A 23,278-nucleotide genomic window follows, 5' to 3' on the forward strand; every position below is an offset into this window, starting at 1 on the left:
TCATTAAATTACTTACCTAAGATTACCTCATGACTGTTAAGTCCATAAGGATTCAGTGATGCTTTTTACAAATAACACTTTGAAGCCAAATCCACAAAATAGGTTTAGGCTATTATTAGAAGGGTTTTAATAAAATGTCATGTGAATACATGTGTTTCATGGTTGTTTCAATAGATACCACCTTAAACATGCTTCATTGGCCTGCACAATGGCACACTCACCCAGAAAAGGAAGGGTAACAAATCAAATATGAGGGTGGGTTTGCCACCCACGCAGGGTGCAAGGAGGCTGTGTCAGGCTGGAACCATCAGCCTGCAAGCACCAACACTGCACAGGCCTCTGGCACCAGGCGCAGGGCTGTGGGAAGGCACAGGTGGCTGCAGCATGGCGGCAGCACTGTGATCCTTTAGTCCTTCTGCTTCTGTCTCCAGGTTGCTTAGTGTGCATAATAAATAAAAAGCACATGAGATGAGAAGAAAAGGAGTTACAAAGGTCTTATGCTTCCACCAACAGGAGACACTGCCAGTCTGTATTTCTTTTTTTCTCCCCGGACAAGCTGCTTGGCAGTCCCATCCTCTGGCATGCCCAAATTGGAGTTCTCCCACTCCTTTCATCTGTCACTGGGAAAAAATGCAGAAGTGACATGTCTGGGCTCTTAGCAACCGAGCTAACTGGCACAGCACTGAAAAGACCACCGGCAGCTAAACCATTCACTGCACTCCGACATTTGTAAACACAGTAAATGCTGGGGACAGTGGGGACATTTTTCAAAAATGCTTCTGCCAGAGACTGAATCAGGGAGAGTCAGTTCAAGCCTATTTTGTCATAGCAGGGTCTGCTGCTGGGCTTTGCTACATACCCTGCTCACCTCAAACACAAACGTCCTCTCCAGCAGTGGAGAAATACGTGCCAATCCTTAGGGAACACAACAAACAGTCCCAGGGCTGGGACTGATGAGCGTTTGCTCTTGCTGCATTCCCAGTGGATTTACACCAGCACTGACATGAGGCAGAGGAGTTACAGTGCACAGCAAGGACATGGCACATCCCCTAGAAGAGAAAGGAATGAACTTCTCCAGAGAAACAATCCCCATCCTTGGGTAACACAGGTCAGTATGGTGAGAAGCACTGCGATTCTTGTCATCAGCACACACACAGCTCCCAAACCCGCTCACAGCCTGGCCTTCCCCTGCTTTGTTCCCCTGGTGTTAGGAAACCCAGTGAGCAAGAGCATCAGGAGCAAGCCAGGCTGGGGAATGCAGCCATGCCCAAAAGGGATGCATGGATACCAGGACACGGGAAATCCAGCACTCACCTCTGAGGAGTCGACATACTGAGCAACACGTGCACACTGAAAGAGGAGCTGAGCATTAGGAACTTATCAGGTGAAGCCACTCACTCTTAGAAAACACTTGGCACCATTTTGAAGTGGACTTCAAGGCCCTTGTGTGCACAGGGAGATGAGTGTCTCCACTGACCAGCACGGAGCACAGACTCAGGAATGTGCCTCATCCCAGGCTGTGTCCATATGGGTGTTAAGGATGGGGTTAGGTCCAGCTCCCTGGTGCTGTTTCAGATCACTGAACAGAAGTAACTCCTGAGTGGAGGGACCTGGGAGTGTGGATAAGCAATGGGAGCACGGATGCATAGCCCAGTGCAAAAGGCTGTATGATAACAAACGCAGGGTGCAATACTGGGATTTGTAAGACTATTACCTGGATTTTTTCAATAGATTTAGAATTTTTGTAGGAGAAGTCTGCCAACTGCAACCACTCACGCAGCTTCTAAGGAAAACTATCCACACATCCCTGACCTTCCTAAACCAGGAGGGTCCTACAGGAATTAATATCCTGATGTAATTACCATAAGAATGAAAGCAACCAAGGGAATTGCACTGCAGCCTTCAGTGAAAGCAGGTGTTCATGAATGGGTGAAGTTTACAGCTTCATCTTGAGCACAGTTGGTGTTCCAGGAAACAGCCTAAATTTCCAGTTAGAGTCTTTCAATTTAATGCTCACAGTGGCTGGCATCAGTGACTCCATATTAAAGAAAGTTTTTGAAGAAGGAAAAGATTTGAGCTCTGCGTGATTTTTTTTTTACTTATGATTATCCTGCACTGGAGACACTGGAAGTTCTTCCATAGTTTCACAGTCATTTTAAAGCAGCACTATTGAAAGCAGATGTCCCACTGTCCCTTGCACTCTGGCCTCCGCCTTCCTTGTCCCACCGCTGATGTCTGTGTTGCTACTGGCTTGAGGATCTGACCCAGGTCAAGAGCAACCTGGAAGCAAGGGATAGCCAATTCCTTGACTGGGAAAAAAGTAAAAAAAAGACGTAAATGTATCCAATGGGAAAGACAGATAGGCCAGACGCAGGCAGCTGGGTTACACCCTTTTGGTGGGAGTGCTGCCTCACATTGGCTGAGTGCTGCTGTGAAACTGTGGGCTTCCTCAAGAGATCTGCTGTGGGTTCAGCCTCTGATTTTACACAGAAGGAAATTGATCACAGTTTCATGAAAGTTTGTTCTCTGGGATTTCAGACAACATATAGCTGGGTTGTTCTCACACATCTTTCTGGTTGATGGGGACTGAATTCCCAAACACATCCTGACTGCTGATGTTCCTCTGCCTTTGTTCTGTACTGCAAAGCCTGTGGTCCTTTAGCACAAGACCAAAAAACAGCTTTGATTCTCTCCTGCTCAGAGGAATGGAGAGTATCAGAAATCACACGGTCCATTTCTGCTTTGAAATCAGTCCAGATAAGAATGATCTTAGCCTGGGACAAGCTTAAGCAGAAAGAGCACTGGGTTTGGGCAATACAGAGGGCGGCTCCATTGTTTGTGGCCCTCTGACCCAGGCAGCATCAGCTCTGGACAATGACTGTCCTGTGATGCAACACAAATTAAGGCAATACCATAAGGTTAAGAAGTGCAAAAGCTCCTGTTAATAAAGACAAGTCTGTATGTGGATTGTTACCGGACATTTATCAGAACAACAGGATTTCCTTGAAAAATATTTGGAAATATTGCTCTGGAATTTACGGTTCTCCATAACAGTGCATAGCCACATGACATTTACAGTTCCCAGAGGAAAGAGGCAATTCTGCCAGTGGAAAAAGCACAGGTTGGAACAGGCATTGAAGTAAAATGTCACCGTCCATCATCTGGGTGCCAGGACAATAAACTGAGAAATGCTGAACTGAGGGTAAAGTGAAAAATCAGGAAGAGGTGGTGGGCCTGCTACGTGGAAGAAGGAGATCACTGTGTGTCCTTGGCACCCACCAGAGGAAGGTGTGCACATTTCACTGGAGCTGGTGCCTCATGGGATGTGCTGTTTGTGGGGTCAGCAGCACCCCCCCCAAATCATGGCAAAAGCAGCTTCTGCCTTTTCATGTCATCTGGGTGTGGCTTTTGACTGGGTGTGAGGAGGAGGAGAAGGGTCTTGCTGTGGGATGAGTGTGAACACACCCAGAGCCCACTGTGTGCTGAGCAGTCCCACTCCTGCAGAAGGACCATCCTCACAGCAGAACTGCACAATGGATAGGCACCACTGAAAGGCAGCCAAGACAGCAAAAGGTAGAGGGGGAAAATGTAGCAAAGGGTAGAGGAAAAGGAGTAATTCACCTTGTCTCAAAGGCAGCTGCTGCCTATTCTATTTCTTGGCCTCATAAGACACTCTTCAGCAGGCAAAAAACCCCTTTGCTGTATCTGCATGAGGTTGTTACAAAATCCCAAGCTCTTCACACAGTACTTTGGTCGAGAGGGGATTCAAAGAATCACAAATCCATCTAAGCAGCACTATTCACATTACAAAAATAACAACAGTGGAAAGAAAACAGGCTGAGTGTTTATGTAGCCCGGTCCTGCAGCCAGCTTTTGGCCATGGCCACAGCCCACTGGTGTCAGGACAGCCTTTTCACATGCTTCAGTGGGCTTGGAAACATGCCCAAGAGTTGTAAAACGAGAACCTGAACTGCTGCTGGTGCTCACAGGGGGACTGGGGGGTTTAATACCAACAAAACTGAATTTTAATACTCCCTTCTGTGCAGGAAAGACAACAGACCTCCCTCTGTCTTTCCAAATCACTTCCTTTCAGATATCACATCAGCTCTTAAACATGGTCACACAACAGGATTGGAACCAGCAACACCAAGTCCCACACCAGGTCTGGCTGTGTTTCCATTGCTCAGGGAATGGGACCCATGTAAACAACTCTAAACTCAATCTAAAGAGCTCTCTCTTCTCTTTGCCTCACTGCTCTAAGTCAGAGTATGCTTCCATACACCATTTGTTCTGCAGCAAAGCTGACTTGAGGAACTTCCAGTTCCTGGCCTCTTGATCTCATATGTCCCTGAAAGTCTCCCAAAACAGAGATCTTGGAAGCTTCCAATAAGGCAGATTGGTACACTGGCTCAAACTAAAAATAATCCCTGAAAAATAGTACAAAAAGGTACTTTTAATCTGCCTCAAAATCAGGTTTTTTTCCTCTGAGTTCACAGCTCTCTACTACTGGACAGCTTGAGTAGCCAGAGCTGGGCTGTTCCATTACCTTATCACCAAAACAGATTATGGGCTAATAGAATCACAGCATGGTGTGTGTTGGGAGGGACCTTAAAGACCCTCTCATTCCACCCCTGCCGCCATGGACCAGGACCCTTTCCACTAGACCAGGTTCCTCGAAGCCTATCCACCCTGGCTTTGGACACTTCCAGAGGTGTAGGCATCAGCTACAAACAAAGTTCCCCTGACAACATAATGATAATGAAAATAATAACTACAATAATATAAAACCCAAAGAAACTCTTTTCAGCATAAAAGAGCAAAAATCAATGCCTGAGGAAAGGACCACAACAGTGCAAAGCCACCAGTTCTAGCTGGTATTTACAGCAGACCCGAGTGAGGTCAGCTCTCAGCATCCTCCAGGTCCCGTGTGATGACAGGGGTTTAACTTTTTTGGCTAATTTAGTTAACATGCGTTTTTATGTTCAGACATCATTGTTCCAGCTATACCTTAATTCTAACCATATGATTTTCAGAGCTCTCATCAAAAAGGGATGGTGGTTTTGGTGTGCTTTTCTTTCCTGTGTGCTTCATCTAAAAATCTGTAACAGCAAGGCTGTTACCCCTCAGAAACTGAGCTCTGCTGTCTTGTCAGTCAAAGAAAACACACCAGCTAAGAACATGGCTCTGTGTTCTTCACTGTAAGCGTAACCTTTAAGTCCTGCCCTCAGCTAATTCTGTTAATTAGTGTGGTCACAAAGAGATCAAGGAGTAGGAACAATTCTAGCTGGCAGCAGTCAAGGACAATCAACATAAGCCTTCTTTGAATTACATAAAACCATTCTTTTTGTTTTGGGAATCATTATCCTCCTATTTTAAGGTTTCTCTTAAAGCACCTGGAATAAAACATTTGCAAAAGCAAAGGATAAGATGTTTCCTTTTTTGTCAGTTTTTAATGTTGCTAATATAATTTGTGGATTGGCAGTGAGAGTAAGGACGGAAGGGAAAAAGAGAGGGAAGCACCTCTAAACAGCAAAAAAAAAATCAAAACAAAAATATCTACTTGAAGTCTTCTTTGGGTGACAGGTCGCTGATGTAAAAGGTGATAGAGCATCAGGAAAATAGAAGCAGGTTCTGTAATTCCTAAGAAAAGTTGGCTATTTTAAATGAGAACATCCTCATGCCAAACACACAGTCATTTTTGCTGACTCCACCTGATGCCACACTGACTGTGTCCCACTATCTTTAAAGCAGGGGAAAAAAAAAAAAAGAGGAGTTCAATGTTTCTGTGAAGCAGTGGGAACATCTGACAGGGATCTTTATGTCATCTGAGGGCTTAGAGACAGGAGAAAGAGCTGTGTGTCTGCTGTTCTGTAGTGACTGCTCATGCACATTCTCACATCTGGATATATTACATCTATATACAGCACACTAATGGACAGAGGCCAATTCTGTCTATCCCTTGCTTATGTCCAGCTCTCCAACTAAACAAATATGAAAGCTGGAATGATGGAACTATGTCTGGGTTTAGTGTGCCTAGAGGAGTGTCATCTCAGCAGAATACGGCCCTCAGGATGTGACAGTTTGGTTGACACATCACAGTCTTACACACACACACACACACACACACACATATGACAGCTGACTCTGGTCAGTTCTGCCCTCCAGACATTCTGACTACATACGAAATGGTGCCCACATGAAACAGCACAAGGACTGGAGAGATTAGAACTGTGTCTTTCACTTCATGTGACTGAAAGTGAGAGCAAAGCTCGTGGCTGGAGTCTCCCACCACCTGCAAGAGGTATCTGTTCATATCCTCTGCAGGTGGAGAATTAGGCACCTCAATGAAATCACCAAGTGAGACGAGGCAGATAGAGGTCTTGGAAGATTTTGCAAATTTGTGCAGTTTCCATTAAAAAAAAAAAAAACAAAAAAACACCAAAAGCTCAAATTACTTGAATCCAAAAATTTGTGATAACCACTTAGGCTGAGTTCAAAAAGTTTATGGACAGTTTTTCAGAGATTCATTCTGAGAGATCCTTGTACACTGTGGATACAAAACCAGACCAAAATAAAAACCCTTGTGTCTTGAGACACAGGTGAGGGGTTTTGTGTCAGGTAAGCTGACTTCAATGTCTCAAGAGCAAAACTACAAAGGCTACTCTACTCAACATAGAATTGAGATAACTAAATTAAGGTTTATTTGTGGCATTATTGATTTTGGTCTAAATATGTGACTTTTTAAAGACTTTTATATTCTGTGTGTGAACACGTCATTTTCAGATTACTTCAAGAGAAATGTACACAAGACCTTATATAAAGATAAGAATAAAACCACTGTGCACTAACATTTCAGTTTATCCATAAAGAAAATGTATTCAACAGATAATGTTAAAAAAAGGAGAAGTCTGATTCACCAAATTTGTAAAAGGCTTGAAGGATATTCTTTAGGAAGGATGAGACAAGACATTTCTAATACCATTCCAAAACTAAAGCAAATTAGAAGGGATAGCAACTACCCAGGGTTGAAAGACTGCAAGTGTTTGCACTAACCTCAACACACACAAGTTGAAACTGCTGAATTTCTGACTTGCCAGCATATGTTTCACAAGCTACCAAGTGCAACATGCCTGCAACTTTCCATGGCTTCTCATCACAGCACTGGAGCTGAGTGATCTTTGGTGGTGTGTGGGAATCCCAGAAGCCATCTGGAACCACCTGCTTGGGATAACCCTCCATATCTCAGTTTTTGAGATCTAATCTGCAAAGCTATCTCCAATTAAATGTTTTGGATTTTGACTCAAAAAGATTTCTTTACCCAAGCTTGAAATAAATTTTTAAACTGAATCCTCAGGAATGGACTTCCAGCGTGATATTTCTTCCCTTTGTTCTTTCAGAATTAGGAAACAAACCATTACTCTTAGGAGACACAGTTTTTTCAACATGGCTTGCAGCCCCCAGCCCAACTTTCCAGCTCAGGTTGCAAAGACTGAGTCGAGCTTCTCTGCATGCTCAAGTCCCATCCTTGGTACTAAGCAGGAATAGTAACCATCAAATGATGACACTTTTTTTCTCCTAACTGCCAAGACACTCAACAGCATGTCTGTGTCCTGGGAATTTGGGTATGTGCTGCCTGCAATGTCTGTTTCTCTCTGTTCCTGCCAAGGGCATGACTTCATTGAACAGTGTGATATTCCAGACAACACAACACTGAAAATAACACTGGCACTTACCTGAGCTGCCAGTGCCTTCTGATGCACTTCTGGATGGTTTTGGGTGGCTCTGTTTGCTACTTGTTCGTACAGTGACCGAAGGAGGAACAGTGCTGCTGCTGTCTCCACGAATCGTCGAGAGATCCTGCATGCTGAAGCTCCGTAGTCTCTCAGACAGGGCTCCCTGTCCCTAGTTAAACAAGCAAGTAAATAACACAAAGTTAGATTCAACATTTTGAGACTTTTTTTTCCTTCTTGCTCATTGAAATCCATCAGGAGAATAGGAAGAGAAAAAAATTGTGTTGTCCAGTAACCTAGAAATGAGAAAAATGTGTTGCTCAAAGCATCATTCCCTCTCTTGGCTCTTCCTTTTGGAGTGGTTCGATGGAAAACATCTCTGATTCTTCTTTGCAGTGATCTGAGCACAGAGCAGCCTTGGCCACATGTAAAGGAGCAGAATGTTGTATCTTTCTAGTAGCTTTTCTTCACCAGGAATGAGTCAAACAGATGCTTGGCTTCAGAATCACAATTAAATGGCCTGCGTCAAAATAACTCCCTTTTAAAGTTAATCATCTATGATGATATTCACTCAGCCATTTTCAGCAATACACAACATTTCCAGAGCACAGAAAATTTGAGATTTTAAGGTGATAAAAAGATATTGTTAATTCCAAGAAATATAACAATGGTTTTTTTCATGCAGCTTAAGGAAGAAATTAACTAATGCAAATATTTTTCTTTCTTTTTACACTAATTCTCAATCTGGCAACAAAGATATTCCTTGGTGAAATGAATGTAACTGTAAAGGATAGGTTGGTTAAATTACACTTTCCATTAAAACTGCATCCCATCAAAAGGTCGACTGTAAGTATTCTTTAACCCTCATACTACACCACAGCCATAAAGTAGGAACAGCAGAAAATTAAATCCATACAGAACCATAGAATTTTTGAGCTACATTAAATAGCATTCAGACTTTAAGCTACATTAAATGACATTCAGAATATAAATTGCATAACTGATAAAAATTACATTTATGTTTTAACATTTTATTGAGGGTGGAGAATCTGAAAGATATTTCATAGCACCTAGTCTTGAAAAAAAATACTGAAGTAAACACATAGAGCCTGATTCTAACATTCTTTCTGCAACTGTAAACTAGGAAAAACTCAGTGGGTGTTTTGGCTGAGATGAAATCAGCAAGAAGGCAAATAACAGACAGTAAATATTGTCCTGTTTAACAAAAAGATGAGGCAACCTATAGCAATTCACCCACCAATTTCATCTAGACCTGTATTTGTCCAGGCAGCACAGCCTGACCACTGCCAGAGGACTTAGGCTGGGGCTGGACCACAACGCGTCACTGCTCCCTTCTGGGCTGCCATTGTGAATATTTTGACCCAGGGTACAGATCAAAGCCAGTGGAGAGTTCATGCTGGTGCTGGCCTGGCAGAGAGAAAGGGCTTATCCTGAACAGCTACAATTGAAGGGAAGACTGGACACATTCCTTGCTAAAGCTGTTAGGCAGCACAGCCTGTCCCCTATGCACTGGCATTGATCCATTGGGAAGGCAAAGCAATAATTTACCCAATGATTGATCAACACCACTTCAGAAAGCCTGCATGCACAGTAAAGGAAAATCAGTGCCTCTACCTCATACAAATTCCTCAGCACCTTACTTTTAGGGTGTGTAAGTAGAGAGGGCATCAGAGGCTTATACCTACAGTCACTGTGACAGTCTGCACTTTTTACATTCAAGAAAAGTGACAGACCAGTAACCACCCAACTCTTCAGCCTGAAGCCTTTTGCACAAGAAAAACAGATTCAAACTTCCTTCCCAACTCCACATTTAGCTTTTCTGCAGACTATTACAGAGAAGCAGCAGACTTACTTTGCTGTTTCCCACTAGCCTATTCTACTTTAGAAAGTATTGTAAATCAATGGAGCTTCTTTGCTTATATATCAAGACATATTATGTTGCTGATTTTATATACATGGCAGTGGAGTCCTTACAATTTAGGTTTTGCTCAACTCTTACCTGTGCCCTCACATTCTCCAGCCTGGCACAAGAGTTGATGCCTGAATTTTGGCTACTCCTGACAGTGGTTGAGCCACTCTTGGGGTATGTTCTCACTCCAAGAGGCACCTCCAGTTAATCAATCCTCTTGGGCCAGTGTAAGCTACACTTACTCTGCAAATGTTACTGGGCTGGTAACTGTAGTTGCCTTGCATGGCTGGTCAGTTGGGTGAGATCTCAGCTGCCCAGAGCTCAGCGCAGTTCTGGATGGGTTTTGGAACTTGCACCGAATTCCTGCACAGACACCCTATTCTCAGTGACTGATTCAAAGCCAACACAAGATATCCTACCCTGCAGCCTGATTACAACAGACAGATCTCCAGTGAGAGCAAGCTGACCATTAAATAATATTTTGCTATTGCAGAATGACCGGGCAGCAAAGCCAGAGGGTTAGCAACTGATGAACTGTAACTTGAGTGCTGTATTCCTCACTCACACCCAGCTCAAGTGTCAGCAGGGCTCAGGCTTTTAACCTCCCTCCAACTGCTCTGCTCAGCCAGCTAACCCAAATTCCATTTCATTCCAGCCAGCAATTTATGTATGTGGACACGAGTCAGGTTAGAGACGAGATTCATGCGTCAGAGCAACCTGGCAGGGAAGATGACACCAACACATTGAAAATGAAGAAGATGTGTTAATATTCTTGCACTGCACCTTGTGATATAGCAACATGGAATGATCAAAGGCCCCAGAGAGATCTTTGAAACAGGGGCCTGATATGTGCCTGTCATCTGTGGGTCTGTTACATCAGCATGTAATACAGAGCCTTGAGAACAGACTGAAGCAGCTGAGCTAAACAACTTGACTTTCACCAGGAAAAAAAGAACTAAAATTGCCTTTTCTTAATTTTTGCTTTAATTTAACCTGAGTTTCTAACAGCACAAATAAAGATTGTTTATCAAACAGATAATAGCAAAATATTGCTGTTACTGTTCCTACCATTCAATGAAACAATTTTTCCAAATATCAGAAATGGCAAGAAAAGCAAAGGCCTGGGCTGAGTGAAGGCACTGAACACCTGCAAAAACCTGCAGAGTTCCATTTCTTCTCTTTCCAGTTCTTGCACCTTTGCCCTTTGTAGCAATAGACTTGATTTACGTGCTCCTAGAATGCAGTGTAACACTCAGAGTTCTTTCCCAGTTAACACATTTTTACTTGACCCTAAATAGAAATGTGACAGAAATTAGCACAGAATGGAGAGGGTTCAGAGTAAAATGGAAAATATTGTTTACCAACCTTTATTTCCCTGCCATATAAGCAGCTGGTGTATGTGAAATCACAAACATTTGAAAAGCCAGCATGGTGAGGGTTTGCAGAGCTATGTTTTAGAAATAAAGACTTTATCAAGATGTGATGCTTATTATTCCACAAAAAAAACTTATCATTTACTAGCAAAAGAAAATAACAAGTTAATAGCTTTATTTCCCAACAGAATAGATTTAGCACAGCACATGTACTCCGCTGTGTTTTGTTAAAACAATCATGTGGAAGGTAAAGAGCAGCTGTTTGGGGGATTTTTGTTTACTGTTGTGGCCATGATCATGCAGATGCTCTTCCAACTGCTATAGACATAAGAGATATCCCAGGAATTTCAGCACAGAGAGAGGATCCAGGTCCTCAAGCTATGCCTACACTGCAGGCCAGAGGCATGTTTGCAGCGATTCCACACAGATCTGCCTTGTTTTAGCCTAGAGAGTGTGACAGCAGTAACATCATGGCAGTAGCTGTAGTAACACCATTTCACTGTGTCAACAGAGAAACAGCTTGATGCTATTACACAGCCTTCTGGAAATTGTATCTGGGAGGGCTGTGGGACTAAGGATGACACCACCTCCCTCTTCTCCTCACTGAACACCAACAATTGCCAGGATGATTGTGCTGGCAGTGTGAGACCTGTGTTTTCAGGACTTTAGTGCACACAAGCACGAAGTGGTGCTGGAGCCTCCATTCCCCTGGGCACAAGACTCCCTGCCTGGACTCAACTTCTCATCCAGCTTCTTCTTGCCATCCCTGTGAGCATGGCACTTCTGATTTTACAGACAGTGAGTTTGCTAGACAGTGAGGTTTTGGGGGCCTCAGGTGGGAACATGTGTCTCTCTGTGCCCTGATCACTATGGTGCATATGCCCCCAAATTCATCTGATCTTGCCCATAGGTGAAGGTACAGCACAAACTGAAAGTGGAGCTCTTCAGACTTCCTTTGCCTGTTCTTCCTCCAGGATCTACCAACCTCACAAGTTCTCTTTTTACAGGAAGAGCCAGGGCTCAGTGCTTCTGAATAGGATAAAAGACAAATACTAAAAAGGACATACTAAAAATACTAAAAAGAACAAATACTAAAAAGGACATATCACTGCCCAGTCCCTGCTGTCACTTGGTATCAATCTTATTTTGATTCGCGACTGCACCAACAGTATGAGAGCATTGGCCATGAAGACAAGCTGCAGAAGTTCATTTGTGGTTTTAAGTGAAGTTAAAGCTTCCATCCACATGGCATAGTAATTAATCTAAAACTAATTTAAGCATATCTGCCTGATTTGGTCAAAATGACAGCTGTAGTATAGACATTCCTTCCTCACCCACATCTAGCACATTCTCTCTTTTTTGCTTTAAAGAATATGACAAAACAGTATTAAAACACTGAACTTCCAGAGCCAGAAACCTGCACACTGCCTTCCTCTTCATGTTGCAGACATCACCATCATCATCTCCAGAAACAAACATCAACCTCTCAGGGTCCAGACCTTCTCTGGGTCCAAACACTGATACAACCAGTATTTGCCTGGAAAGGATCAGAAATACTTTCAAAAAACTGACATCTGCATTGTGACAAGCACTGTAAAAGGCATTCCATCAGAAAGAGCTGGAACTGTCTTAATTTCTTTTACCACTTTATAATCAGCCTCTGCATTCCCATTTGAACTCAAACTTTTTAGAGGGAGATGCATGTAGGAGTCTGGGAAAAACTGGGTTTACATTCAGTGGAATTATTCATTATAAATTCTTCACATATGTAGGTAGCTAAAGCTAAAGTAAAAAAATTAAGCACATAATTTAAAAATCTGCAGTTTATATAACAGTCTCACTGAATATGATCTAAATATAAACAAATAACAGTATCTAGATTTTATCATTCCTTCACTCTGAAAATATGAAAGAATTCTGTAAACATTATTTAGGCTTCAAAACACCTCTAATACCTACAAAATCCATTTTGCAGCTGTGGAAACTATGACACAGCACGACAAATCAGGAACCCAAAACTGCCAAGTCACAAGAGAGAAGCTTTTAATACAATCAGTGTTAATGCAGGATGGCACCTCCTGGCCTTTTGCCTCTTAGGATCAGCAGTTAATGGACAAGCAGGAACACTAAGTCACGCCCAGCACACTTTCAGCACAGCACTCAACCTGTTTCTGTTCTCTGTTTTTGCTGTAGCTGTGGTTAGTAGTACTCCTCCACAGATGTCTGCATGCACATGGCAGCCTCCATCCTGCCAGTGTCCACCACAAGGTGTAGTGCACGTTCCCAGGATGTCAGTTATGGCTACAACTCACACCTGCCAGAGATCCTTCAAAGCTCCACTGCAACCCCAACCATCCTCACAGGGATCACAGCAGAGGGTTGGAAGCTCCCTTCATCCATTAGTGAGAACACAACAGCAAACACAGCAGCTTGGCGGCCAATGAAGCAGCAATCAGCCCAGTTAAATGAGTGTTCCATGTACAAAGCTCCCTGCCTGGAGCTAGAGTCTCTTTGACTGCCAGCAGAGGACTTGGAAGGCAATTGGCTGATGAGATCAAGGACAGGCTTTTAAAGCTCAGCACACAGGATCTACCCACTGGAAGCAGAGCAGAGAGCATTTGGCCTCAGACCAATCTCAGCTGAAAACAGTCCAAACTAGCCTAACAACTAGTCTAACAACTAGTCTAACAGGGAGCAGACATTAGTTAGGGATTAGTAAAAGCACTCAGCAGATTACCTGCCCTTTTTTCTGGTCCAAATACAAGTGTAAATGGAGTAGCTGAGAGACCTAGCAAAGGGAAAAAAAGAGAGCCATTGTGGCAACACACATAAAAGCTTTGAGAATAAGATCTATTTGAAGCATAAGTAATCGAGGTGAGACGTGAGCACGACACTGGGCACCATGTGCAGGGACTCACATACACAGAAAAAGCAGGGCCACCCACCTATGGACTACATCTCTGAACATAGGTTCTCCCTTCCTCAGCTTCCCCAGAGAGATGGAGAAACCACTCCCTAACCCCAGCAGACAAGGTGTCACCTAACACGTGTTTTTAAACAGTATAGCAAATTATAAACACAACGGGCTGCTATTCCACTCCTTGCACTTGACTGACGCTTCCCACTGGAGAAATCCCCAGTGTCAAGCCTCATGACTAATTAAGGCACAGGATTATGTGAAGGACACGTGGCAGTCATTTCTGTCCTGGTGACTGACAGTTCTCCTGAGCAGTAGGGTGACAGTGGGGAATTGCTCACGGCACTGAGCAGGGGTTTCCACACAGAAGCTTCCTCATGTCTGGCTGAAGGCAGGTTCTGAGCAAAAGCATCAGCTTTATGGTCTGAGCACAAGCATAAGTGAAGGAGTAAATTGATTCTGTCACCATATATTACACAAATATCCTACAAGCAATATCCTTATTTATGGCCAGGGTCTGCATGCCATGCCTAGTCTGGAAGAGCTGCCTGTTTGGAAATGTCAGACAGTAATAAAGAAGCAAAGGGAAACCAGTGCACATTAATGTTGATGGTGGAAACGTAATTTCATCCACCCTTTTTGTTTGTGCAGTTAATTTCCCCTCTGGGGAACTCTTTGTTATTGTTTCTCCCACACTAGTCTCTCTGTATAAATTTAATTTTTAGTTCTGCTGTCCTGTGCATTCTATGAGTGTTGTTTGCTTGTTGGAGACACCAGCCAAACAGCCAACATGAAACAGAAACTGGAAAGAGTTACCTGGATTGTAACTCAAACAGCAGTGGGATTCTATAGATTTGTGAAAAACGGATTCTGAAAGACTTCTGAATAAAAGATGCATCACACATGACAAGAATACTTCACAAAATACTGTAATCAGTGGCATGCTACCATATGTTTTAAGAAAGTCATTTGTTGTTCCTCTCTATTGGCGTAAAGTAGCTCCAAGATCTCTGATTTTGGATCCCAAATGGAGATCCTTTCCCCTCTGAGGTAACAGTAAAGTGCCCCTAAAGGCTTCTCAAACTGTGGCCCCTAAATGACTTCTGACCTCTGCAGCTCTAGGCCACGTTACTGATCAGGGCACATGATGTGGCCATCACAGATATGGTGCTAAGCAGATTGGTCAGAACTGTGCTCCTATATGTTTGCTCAGCAAAGGAGCACTCTCCCTCTGAGCAGTGGGATATAATCATTACAAAGAGGCTTTATCAAGCATATTAAGGTAAAGGATGCTCCCCACCCCCTGCCTCCCTCTCCCAATACAAGTAGAAGTGCAGTTCTCCTCTGTTTTGCGACAAAAGGCAGCATGTCTCTCCAACACAAGTATTTTTCTCCCAGTTTCCACAGTAAATAGGTCTAAAATCACATGGTAAATTAGGGATTTAAATACTGATTTTCAGGCAATTGCACTGGCTACACCAGCTGGATACTAGAAATTAATTAAAAGATGCTGTCTGTCTAAAGAGGATAAAGCCTAAACCATCACCAGCATTTTACTCCCAGTCTCCTGGTTTAAAAAACAGCAATTGTACTAAAAAACTTCCTGATAAATTTCTTGGGCTAAGGGATCCTAAGGTAATGAAGCTATAACCCTCCAGGGCAAGGCAAGCCCAAAGGTGGAAATAGACATAAATGGAATAGAAATGCCAACCCAGACAGGTGGTTTGGGAACTGCTGAGGCTGCACTCCTGAGCATTAGTGAAGCAGGTGGATGCACATCCTGAAACCCTCCTGCCTGTCTGCGTGCCTGCTCCTTTTAACGATCCACGCAGTGACTGCTGGCTCCGGCGGCACCGCGAGCCACATTTCCCCACGCATGAAAGGCTCCTGGACTGTTTCTCAGACTTATTAGGCACAAATGGGTTTTTCACTGACACCAGTCATGTGTGCCTGCTCCATCCACCTCGTTTATCTTCTCCTGCCAAGGATCTGTGCCCACTGCCAGCACCACGCCGTGCCCCACTCCCCTGTGTAAAAGCGGGCACGCAATGGGCGACAGCACCAGCTGTTCTGCCACCTTACCTACAAAAGGGCAGGAGAAAGGCAAGGGAAGGCACATTATCAGAAACCTCTGGGGTACACTGGTCTGTTGGCCGTGGGATGTCTTCTCCAAATCTCCTTTGAAAAGCAGAGTTAAGGCTGCAACATGGGGATGGTTAAGTGGTTGGGAGCAGGATTTTTCTTCAGTTGGGGAAAGATGTGGGTCTGTTTGGCAGAATTGGTTTGTTCAGGGTGAGGAATAAGGATACATCCAAACAGGATCTGGAAAACCCAGAAGCTTAAAAGAGAGAGTGAGAGAGGGTGAGTGTAAAACTGGTGATGTGTGGGTTGTAGAAAGACAGGAGGCAACGGCAGGGCTGGGCAGGCTTCTGGGAAAGCAAGCAGGGATAGAAGAGTTGGGAACTGGGAACATGGTAAAGCAGCAGGTGGTAGGAGGCCCAGGGTGACAGGTGGAGGATAAATGCTGGGAGTGTGGTGACTGCAAGGGAGTACATAAAAGTGTTCTGGAGAAGGCTGGTGCTGCTTCCAAGCCACTGGAGCCTCTCCTTGCCGCAGCCATGTGTGTCCCAGCTGCTTACACTGAAACCTGACTGGTGGCAATAAAAAGCCCACTTATGCCCAGGATCCATCTGATGGATGCACTGCCTGGCCAAGGCCTTGCAGCAGCCCCATGACTGGGGCTGTAACAGCCCTGCTGCTGCTGCCCCCTTTTGCTGTGACCCAAAAGCAAGCTCCTTTTCTGCTTGTTTTCTCTCCACCAAGGTGAGCTGGAAAGATGGTGGTGGTCAGTGCCCAGGCTCTTCAGGAATGGAAATGGCTGAATTAACTGGAACTAATGGAAAACACACAAAAAGCAGCAGGATTCACTGCCTGGCCATTTAATCCTACCACTCAGGACTGACCCATTTGAAGTCACTATATGTGACAGAATCACCAAGTGATGAGGACAGGATTAGAGCCCCAAATGAGATTATGCTCCTTGGTGGGGATGTGAGCTGTTGGGGGCAGGGAAAACATGTGTGTTGAGCACATAACAGGGGTAATAAACCAGATCTTCAACATTCTGTTGGCCTAGTGAGCATCAAAAATAGACTCTGTGGAGAGAGAGAAAACACCCAAGTGAGCCAGCTGGGCAGACCCAGAGTGCTTGGGACACTGGCAGCTCCTCAGCCTGTAAAATGAACTGGCACAGGTTTGTGCCAGCGTTAGCACAACTGTGGCTTCAAAACAAAACAGAGCAGGGGCAGTGAACAGGAGGAGGGGGAAGGACAAGCCTGCAGTTGGCTAACTGGAACCATAGGATATTTAAGGCATAAAAGGGAAAGGGACAGGGGTTCAGGAGATAAGGAAGGTGTGGCTGTGCACAGCTTGCAGCATCTTAGCCCGCAGTAAATATATAAGCAGCAGGCTGTCACACAAAAATGGCAATCAGAGAGCCAGCCAGACGCATTGTGCTGCACAAATAAAAAGATGATGGATGAACACAATGGATTAAAAAATATGACGAACAAAAAGAATGGATTAAAAAAATATGATGGATGAAAAGAATTAAAAGATGGGCCTTGCCCAAAGATCTTATCATGGAAGACAAAAGGCCATGATGGGTCACAGCTCAGACAGAAAGGAGAGGACAGGGCTATGCACAGCATGTAACATGTTCTCCAGGTACAGAAGCCTTTAGATTTCAGCTAATTTACTGAAAACAGGTCTGTACAGAGTCCCTTGTCAGCCCAGCAGCTCACTGTGTATTGCCACTGCATGAAGTTGATTTGCAAAGTCTGAGGGGCCATTTCTGCATACAAAAGCATCTTTTCCTCACCCAGTAATCCAAGTGAAGCAGTAAACAATCCTCACATTCACTTTCTGGTAAAAGCCATGTTTTCTATGGAAGATGCAGGAGCTCAGTGCTTCTGAATAAATCATCATCTCTGTAGGTTCCAATTTTAACCCAATCTTTTAAAGGCTGAAACCAAATGAACGGCTCATTTTCCCATCTACACTCAACACTTACCACAGACGAGCTGGATACCCTTAAATCTTGGCATTGGGAAAGCCGTGACAAGCCTTAGAAATAGCATTCTCTTTCCTCCTTCCCTGGAAATTTCCCCCTAAGGACAGCACTGCAGTCTGGTCTGGCATCTGTCTGCTCAAAGTGTTTTCCAGATAATTAGTCTGGAAATATTTAAACTTCTCTCATGCAGGATAATCTGGCTCTGTTGCACCTCCTCAAGTGAGCAAGTAAGGGCGTTGACATGTAGTTGACAGCAGCTGAAAACCGGGGCAACAGAAACAGTTCCCACCCCTGCGTGTTGTATCACTCCTCTCTGGGAAACAACTCCCTCCACAGCAGCAGGGACAGCTACCTGGGGACACGTCCACACCTGCTCAGTCACATCCTGAATACCTGAGGAGCCCCAGCTCAGCACTCCCGCACCGCAACACACCGGCCTGTAATTCACACCAGGCAGCTTTCTCTGCCAGAACAGCGGCACATTCCGTCTCTGAAGGACAAGGGGACAGAAGCTGCTTTAACTATTCCTGGATATTACACTGGGAATGGACTGGGATGTAGTTCCATGAACAGCACAGCTCATCCGTCTGCCTCCCAACACCAGGAAGGGATGATCTTGCTTTCCTTTCCTCTGGCCATGCTCCTCACATTGCAGTTCAATCCCTTTCTTTGTGCTGGCTCAGGCACTCAAGACGCGTTTGTGGGCTCAAAAGAAGATACCCCTTTCTTTTTCTTTCAGGACTGACTTTCTGATAGATTAGAGATAACCTGAGGAGGTCCAAAATGCTGGTGCACACTGGGAGCTGGAGCACTACTCCATTTTGGAGAAGGAGAGCTGTCAGATAGGCTCACACCCTCTGTTGGATCTGCACCCTGAGGCACACAGAAACTTGCTGGAGGCCACAAGCCAAAGCAGTGAAGGAAGCAAGGGGTCCTATTTTTTCCTCATACATTCAGAGGAATTTAAATGTCAGGGCTGAAGGAAACACTTGAACAGTCCTCGTTTTATTGTAAAAATCAATCTATTCAATAACAACCTCTCAATCTTATTAACAAATCATTTTCCCCTCCCCAAAGTAGAGTGCAGGAAAGACTCTTCTGGTCCATTTACAGATTGCAATATCTTAACAGTTTTCTCTCAAGTTGTGTTGGCAGATGTGCAGTGCAATAATACTACATGAGTCACAGAGTTGTTTTCTTCCACCAAAGAATGGGGAGTTTCATCAACTACGAAAAACAACAGCTTCCTTGTACCATCGAGACTCTTCCCTCTTTCCCCCTATTGCCACTGGAGCCACATTTCAAGGCAGAGAGATTCTTAAGGAAAACACCAGAGAAGTGGAACAGTGAGAAGGAAAACTGTGGTGCTGACTGTTCATTCCAGTTGAACAGCTGAGGCAGACACTGTTGCAGTCCTGATGGAGGAACAGGTTGGCAGTGTGGGTTTGGGTTACTGCTGAGCTTCTCATATTCAGGAGCTACCTAGAGAGGAGCCAGAATTCCTTTGGGATTCACACATAGTTTCTCACTGTGTCCTAAAAACAGCTCTAGCACAGACAGTCTGCAGCACCTTGTAGGAAGGGGCTCGGAGCAAAGGCAGTGCTGCAAAACTGGCTTTCCTAGAGCCTATTTATGTCCCTAGTGTGACTTCTTCAGGCTTACATGGCAGCAGAAAAAGTGTTAAATGTCCTGGAGGCATCACAAAAATGTTATTTCATTGGGCATATGATATACAGCACTGGACTGGCTCCATGTTTATCCCAGGTTTCAGTCCAGATTTGGTTTATCTCACAGTCCCTGTATTAGAAGAGTCTCCCTACTGAAGAACAACATTTCAGGAGAAGATAGGCCCAACAACATAATCTGCATAATGCTAAGCAGAGAAAGGAGAGACAATTTTTGGGTTTAGCATATCCTTGTGATCCCATGAGCATGGCACACCCTTTGGGTTCCCCCCTTCTGTAATACCTTGCATTCAACAGGCTTTATAGACTTTATGGTATTTGGCCTCCCAAGGATGCATTATGCATTTTTGCAGGCAGAAAGGCCAAGACACACTAAAGTAATGTGCCTGAGGTCATATGAAATGCATTTGCCAGAGGAAAATAACTTCCTTCAACTCCCATTCTCATGTTGTTCCTACTACCAGTATCCTCTTTGTCCATATGTTTCTAACTATCCTTTTGCAACAGGCGCAGCAGCCAAGTCTCACCCCCAAAACACACTGTGCACATTGACTCTAAGCCATGGCCAGAGGGCAGCACCCCAAAATGCAGTTATCAAGTCCTTGCAGCTTTTATGCAAGAAAAGGAACAACAGATAACAGCTATTTTCTGGGTTTGGCTCTAAGCCAGGAAGAAAGTATTGGAAACACCCCTTCAGATGAAACTCCTCATCCAATATCTACTCTTCCTCCAAAAGCAACTAATGGCACTTCCCATTCACTCTTATATAAAATCTCTACAGAGAATTATATATCAGTTACGTTATGTATATGCCTTGCAGAAGAACTTTTAGCCATTATGGACTTCACCTTCTTTCCTGTCACTACACAAAATTATAGGTCACTATACAAAATAATGAGAGAATCCCTCTCCACACCATCTCTCCCCCTCCACACTGTGGCTGCTGCTGGCGATAGATGCAGATAAGATGTTAATGAGTCACCATCCTGACCTGCGCCTTTACCTTTGAAGCTGCCATGACGGCTGCTGTGGCTGCAACATTCAGCCCCCGCTTCCCAAAGTGCACAAGGGCATCGTAGCTCCGGTCTTTCGCCTGGATGAGGCAGTCATCGATCTCCTGTCAGAGCAGAAAACAAAAGAAACAGTTAAAAAAGCACAAGAAGGACAAGTTCAGGCTTATGCTGCCAGCTTGACTCTTGGCAGAGTGAGGTCATATTTTAAGGAGGTAGATGTCCTCCATTTCCCCCACTGTGGCTGGAAAGAAGTACACAGCCAACATGTGCAAAGAGTGCCAACATGTTTGCTGGGGGGCAGTAACTCCCATTGCAGGGTTTAGGAACTCTTTATTCTACAAATGGAAGACTGGGACTCAAAGTTTGGGTCCTGAAAGCAAGAGAAATCTGCCTGAGCAACATGGACCACGGACCGACAGCCATTTGCAAACCATGCACTCCAAAGACAAATGGGATGGCCTCATAGTTAAAAATAATCATATGATGACACTGGGCAGCTGAAGCTGCACTGCCTTGTGTTCAGGACAGGTGTCCTCAGAAATATCTGGGATATCTCTGCAAATCACAGCAGTGCCCAGCTTCAGATGCCCATGGAACTGGTAGGTCCAGAGCTCCTGGACTTTGATGCTGCTTAATAAAACTGTTAGGGTGGTTCCTGCTCTTACTCTCCCTCCCTCACGACACTGGGGTCTGGATGATAATGATAGCAATGACTTCTAGTACTCAGCTGGTGGATGTGCTGGGTTAATATGGACTGGAGGCTGTGAGGAGTTGCTGGCTGCTCTCCCTGTTCCCTGCAGGTAAGAGGTGACAGCTCAAAATGCATGAGCCCGACTTGGGAGAAGCACAAGCAAAGGGAAGCAGAGACAGGGGACTGATTCCCACTGTTCTTCTTGGACAGGACTGAGATCCAACTACTCCTTCACTGCCTGTGGCAAAATTGAAAGCTTTCATTTCCAAGTTGCCAGTGCAGGAAACTGTTACTCACTCAGCAGTTTGCATGTTGGTATGTGACAATAGCTGTTCTTGATCCATTTATTCACATAAGCCAAATGGATCTGCCCAACAGTGCCTCATTCACAGCCACAGGAATCTCCTGGGCAGGCAAATGATCCAAGTTGTAATGATCCCCTCCCAAAATTAGCATCTTTAGTTTGAGCAAGACATTTTTTAACCTAGGACCTCAACACGCTACAAGCCTTTTTTCAGCACACTACACAGCCATGCATGTGCTTGCTAAGCCCATTTTAGACTGCCTGGGCTATTTGTCTCATTGCTGTACAATGTTTTAGGCAGAGCTGGGAACAAAGTTGGAGAGTCCTGGCTGCCAGACCAAGTTTCTGTATTTGTTATATTCAGCCACAACAGAGTACTCCAGCTATAACCACTCAGTACATGCAAAGCAGCTCAGGAGGTAATTTTATGCCACTCCCTCCCAACTTCTCAGCTGCACAAAGATGAGTTCATAAGTATCAGTGCACTGAACAGATGCCGGTATTTAAAAACACAACAACCACAAAGAACAAAAACATCAACAAAAGGTGGGGGTCAAATGGTAAAGGAAGAGAATCAGCAACTCCCAATCCTTCCATGAAAATGAATGATACAGGGACTGGAGTAAACACACCATAGTTCCACCCAGAGAGGACCCAGGCACCCGTGATTACCTTTTCTTTTGAAGACAGTGTTGGATGGACAAATTTCCTGTACAGGAGGCTGGAGCCTTTTGTGTATGGAGACAGCAGCCAAGCTACAAAAGCTATTTTGAGTTCATAGTAGAATGGAAACCTAGAAGAAAAAGAGGGTTACTGTCTGCTCCCAGTTTAACCACTGCCCTTTAATTAGAGATGCTCAGCACAGGTAGGGATTTGCCAGCCTGGCTCAAGGCAGCTTTTGCTTTCCAAAAGATCTAAAGATTAAAGCATATTGACTCAGTTTTGAACACATCTCAATGACACATATGGGTGAATCTTTACTTGGTTATCAGGACCATTATTTAATGGTCTGGAAGAGACTCTGATGTGTGATAAGAGGAGCTTTCTATATGCAAAGATCACAGGTGCTGCCTTCACAGTATCCCCAGTCATTGTGAGAAAGCAAAGACCAAACCAGCAAACAAATATTTCATTGATATATTTATGCACTTTCCACCTCTCTGCCTCTCAGCTTTTAAGCTAACACTTACATGACTGAAACTGAAATACAAGAACTTTTGTTGTCCAAGCAACATAAAGGCATAGATCCACACTGACTTTCAGGTAGGGCTGCAAAATATGGAGGACATTAGCAACAGGACATGCTTTAGCTGTAACAAGCAGCCAGGGACATCTTGAGATTAAATTATCCAGACTCTTTTCTGGAGGACAAAGCTCAGAGCTCAAGACTGGCCACCCAGCAGCATCTTCATGTGGGCAGGCAAGTTGCTGCCAGCAGCGTGATGAACAATTGTTACTCTTTGCAAGCAAGAGCAGTGCAGAGACTTGTGATGGCTGTGGAGCGGCCCAGATGGACCCAGACAGGCTCCTGCTGTGCCACAGAGCACTGTCACTGAGCCAGCT

At 44.4% G+C, this 23,278-nt stretch overlaps 1 protein-coding gene across 3 annotated transcripts in view; it reads right to left on the minus strand.

The window, feature by feature from the left end:
* REEP1 (receptor accessory protein 1) overlaps nt 1–23,278 on the minus strand; it is a 67,652-nt gene that overhangs the window by 12,982 nt on the left and 31,392 nt on the right. For 2 of the 3 annotated variants that reach the window (XM_066185353.1, XM_066185356.1), the window contains exons 4-8: nt 22,388–22,508; nt 20,711–20,824; nt 13,771–13,821; nt 7,734–7,902; nt 1,315–1,350 (exon numbers count right to left, since the gene is read on the minus strand). In XM_066185353.1, the coding sequence (XP_066041450.1) occupies nt 1,315–1,350; nt 7,734–7,902; nt 13,771–13,821; nt 20,711–20,824; nt 22,388–22,508 (491 nt within the window). The remainder of the gene's footprint in view (nt 1–1,314; nt 1,351–7,733; nt 7,903–13,770; nt 13,822–20,710; nt 20,825–22,387; nt 22,509–23,278) is intronic. The other variant, XM_066185354.1, reaches the window with a different exon arrangement.

Source organism: Chamaea fasciata, unplaced genomic scaffold, assembly GCF_029207755.1.
Source record: "Chamaea fasciata isolate MVZ Bird 193981 ecotype frontalis unplaced genomic scaffold, bChaFas1.0.hap1 SCAF_6, whole genome shotgun sequence".
In the NCBI taxonomy this organism is placed as follows: Eukaryota; Metazoa; Chordata; class Aves; order Passeriformes; family Sylviidae; genus Chamaea; species Chamaea fasciata.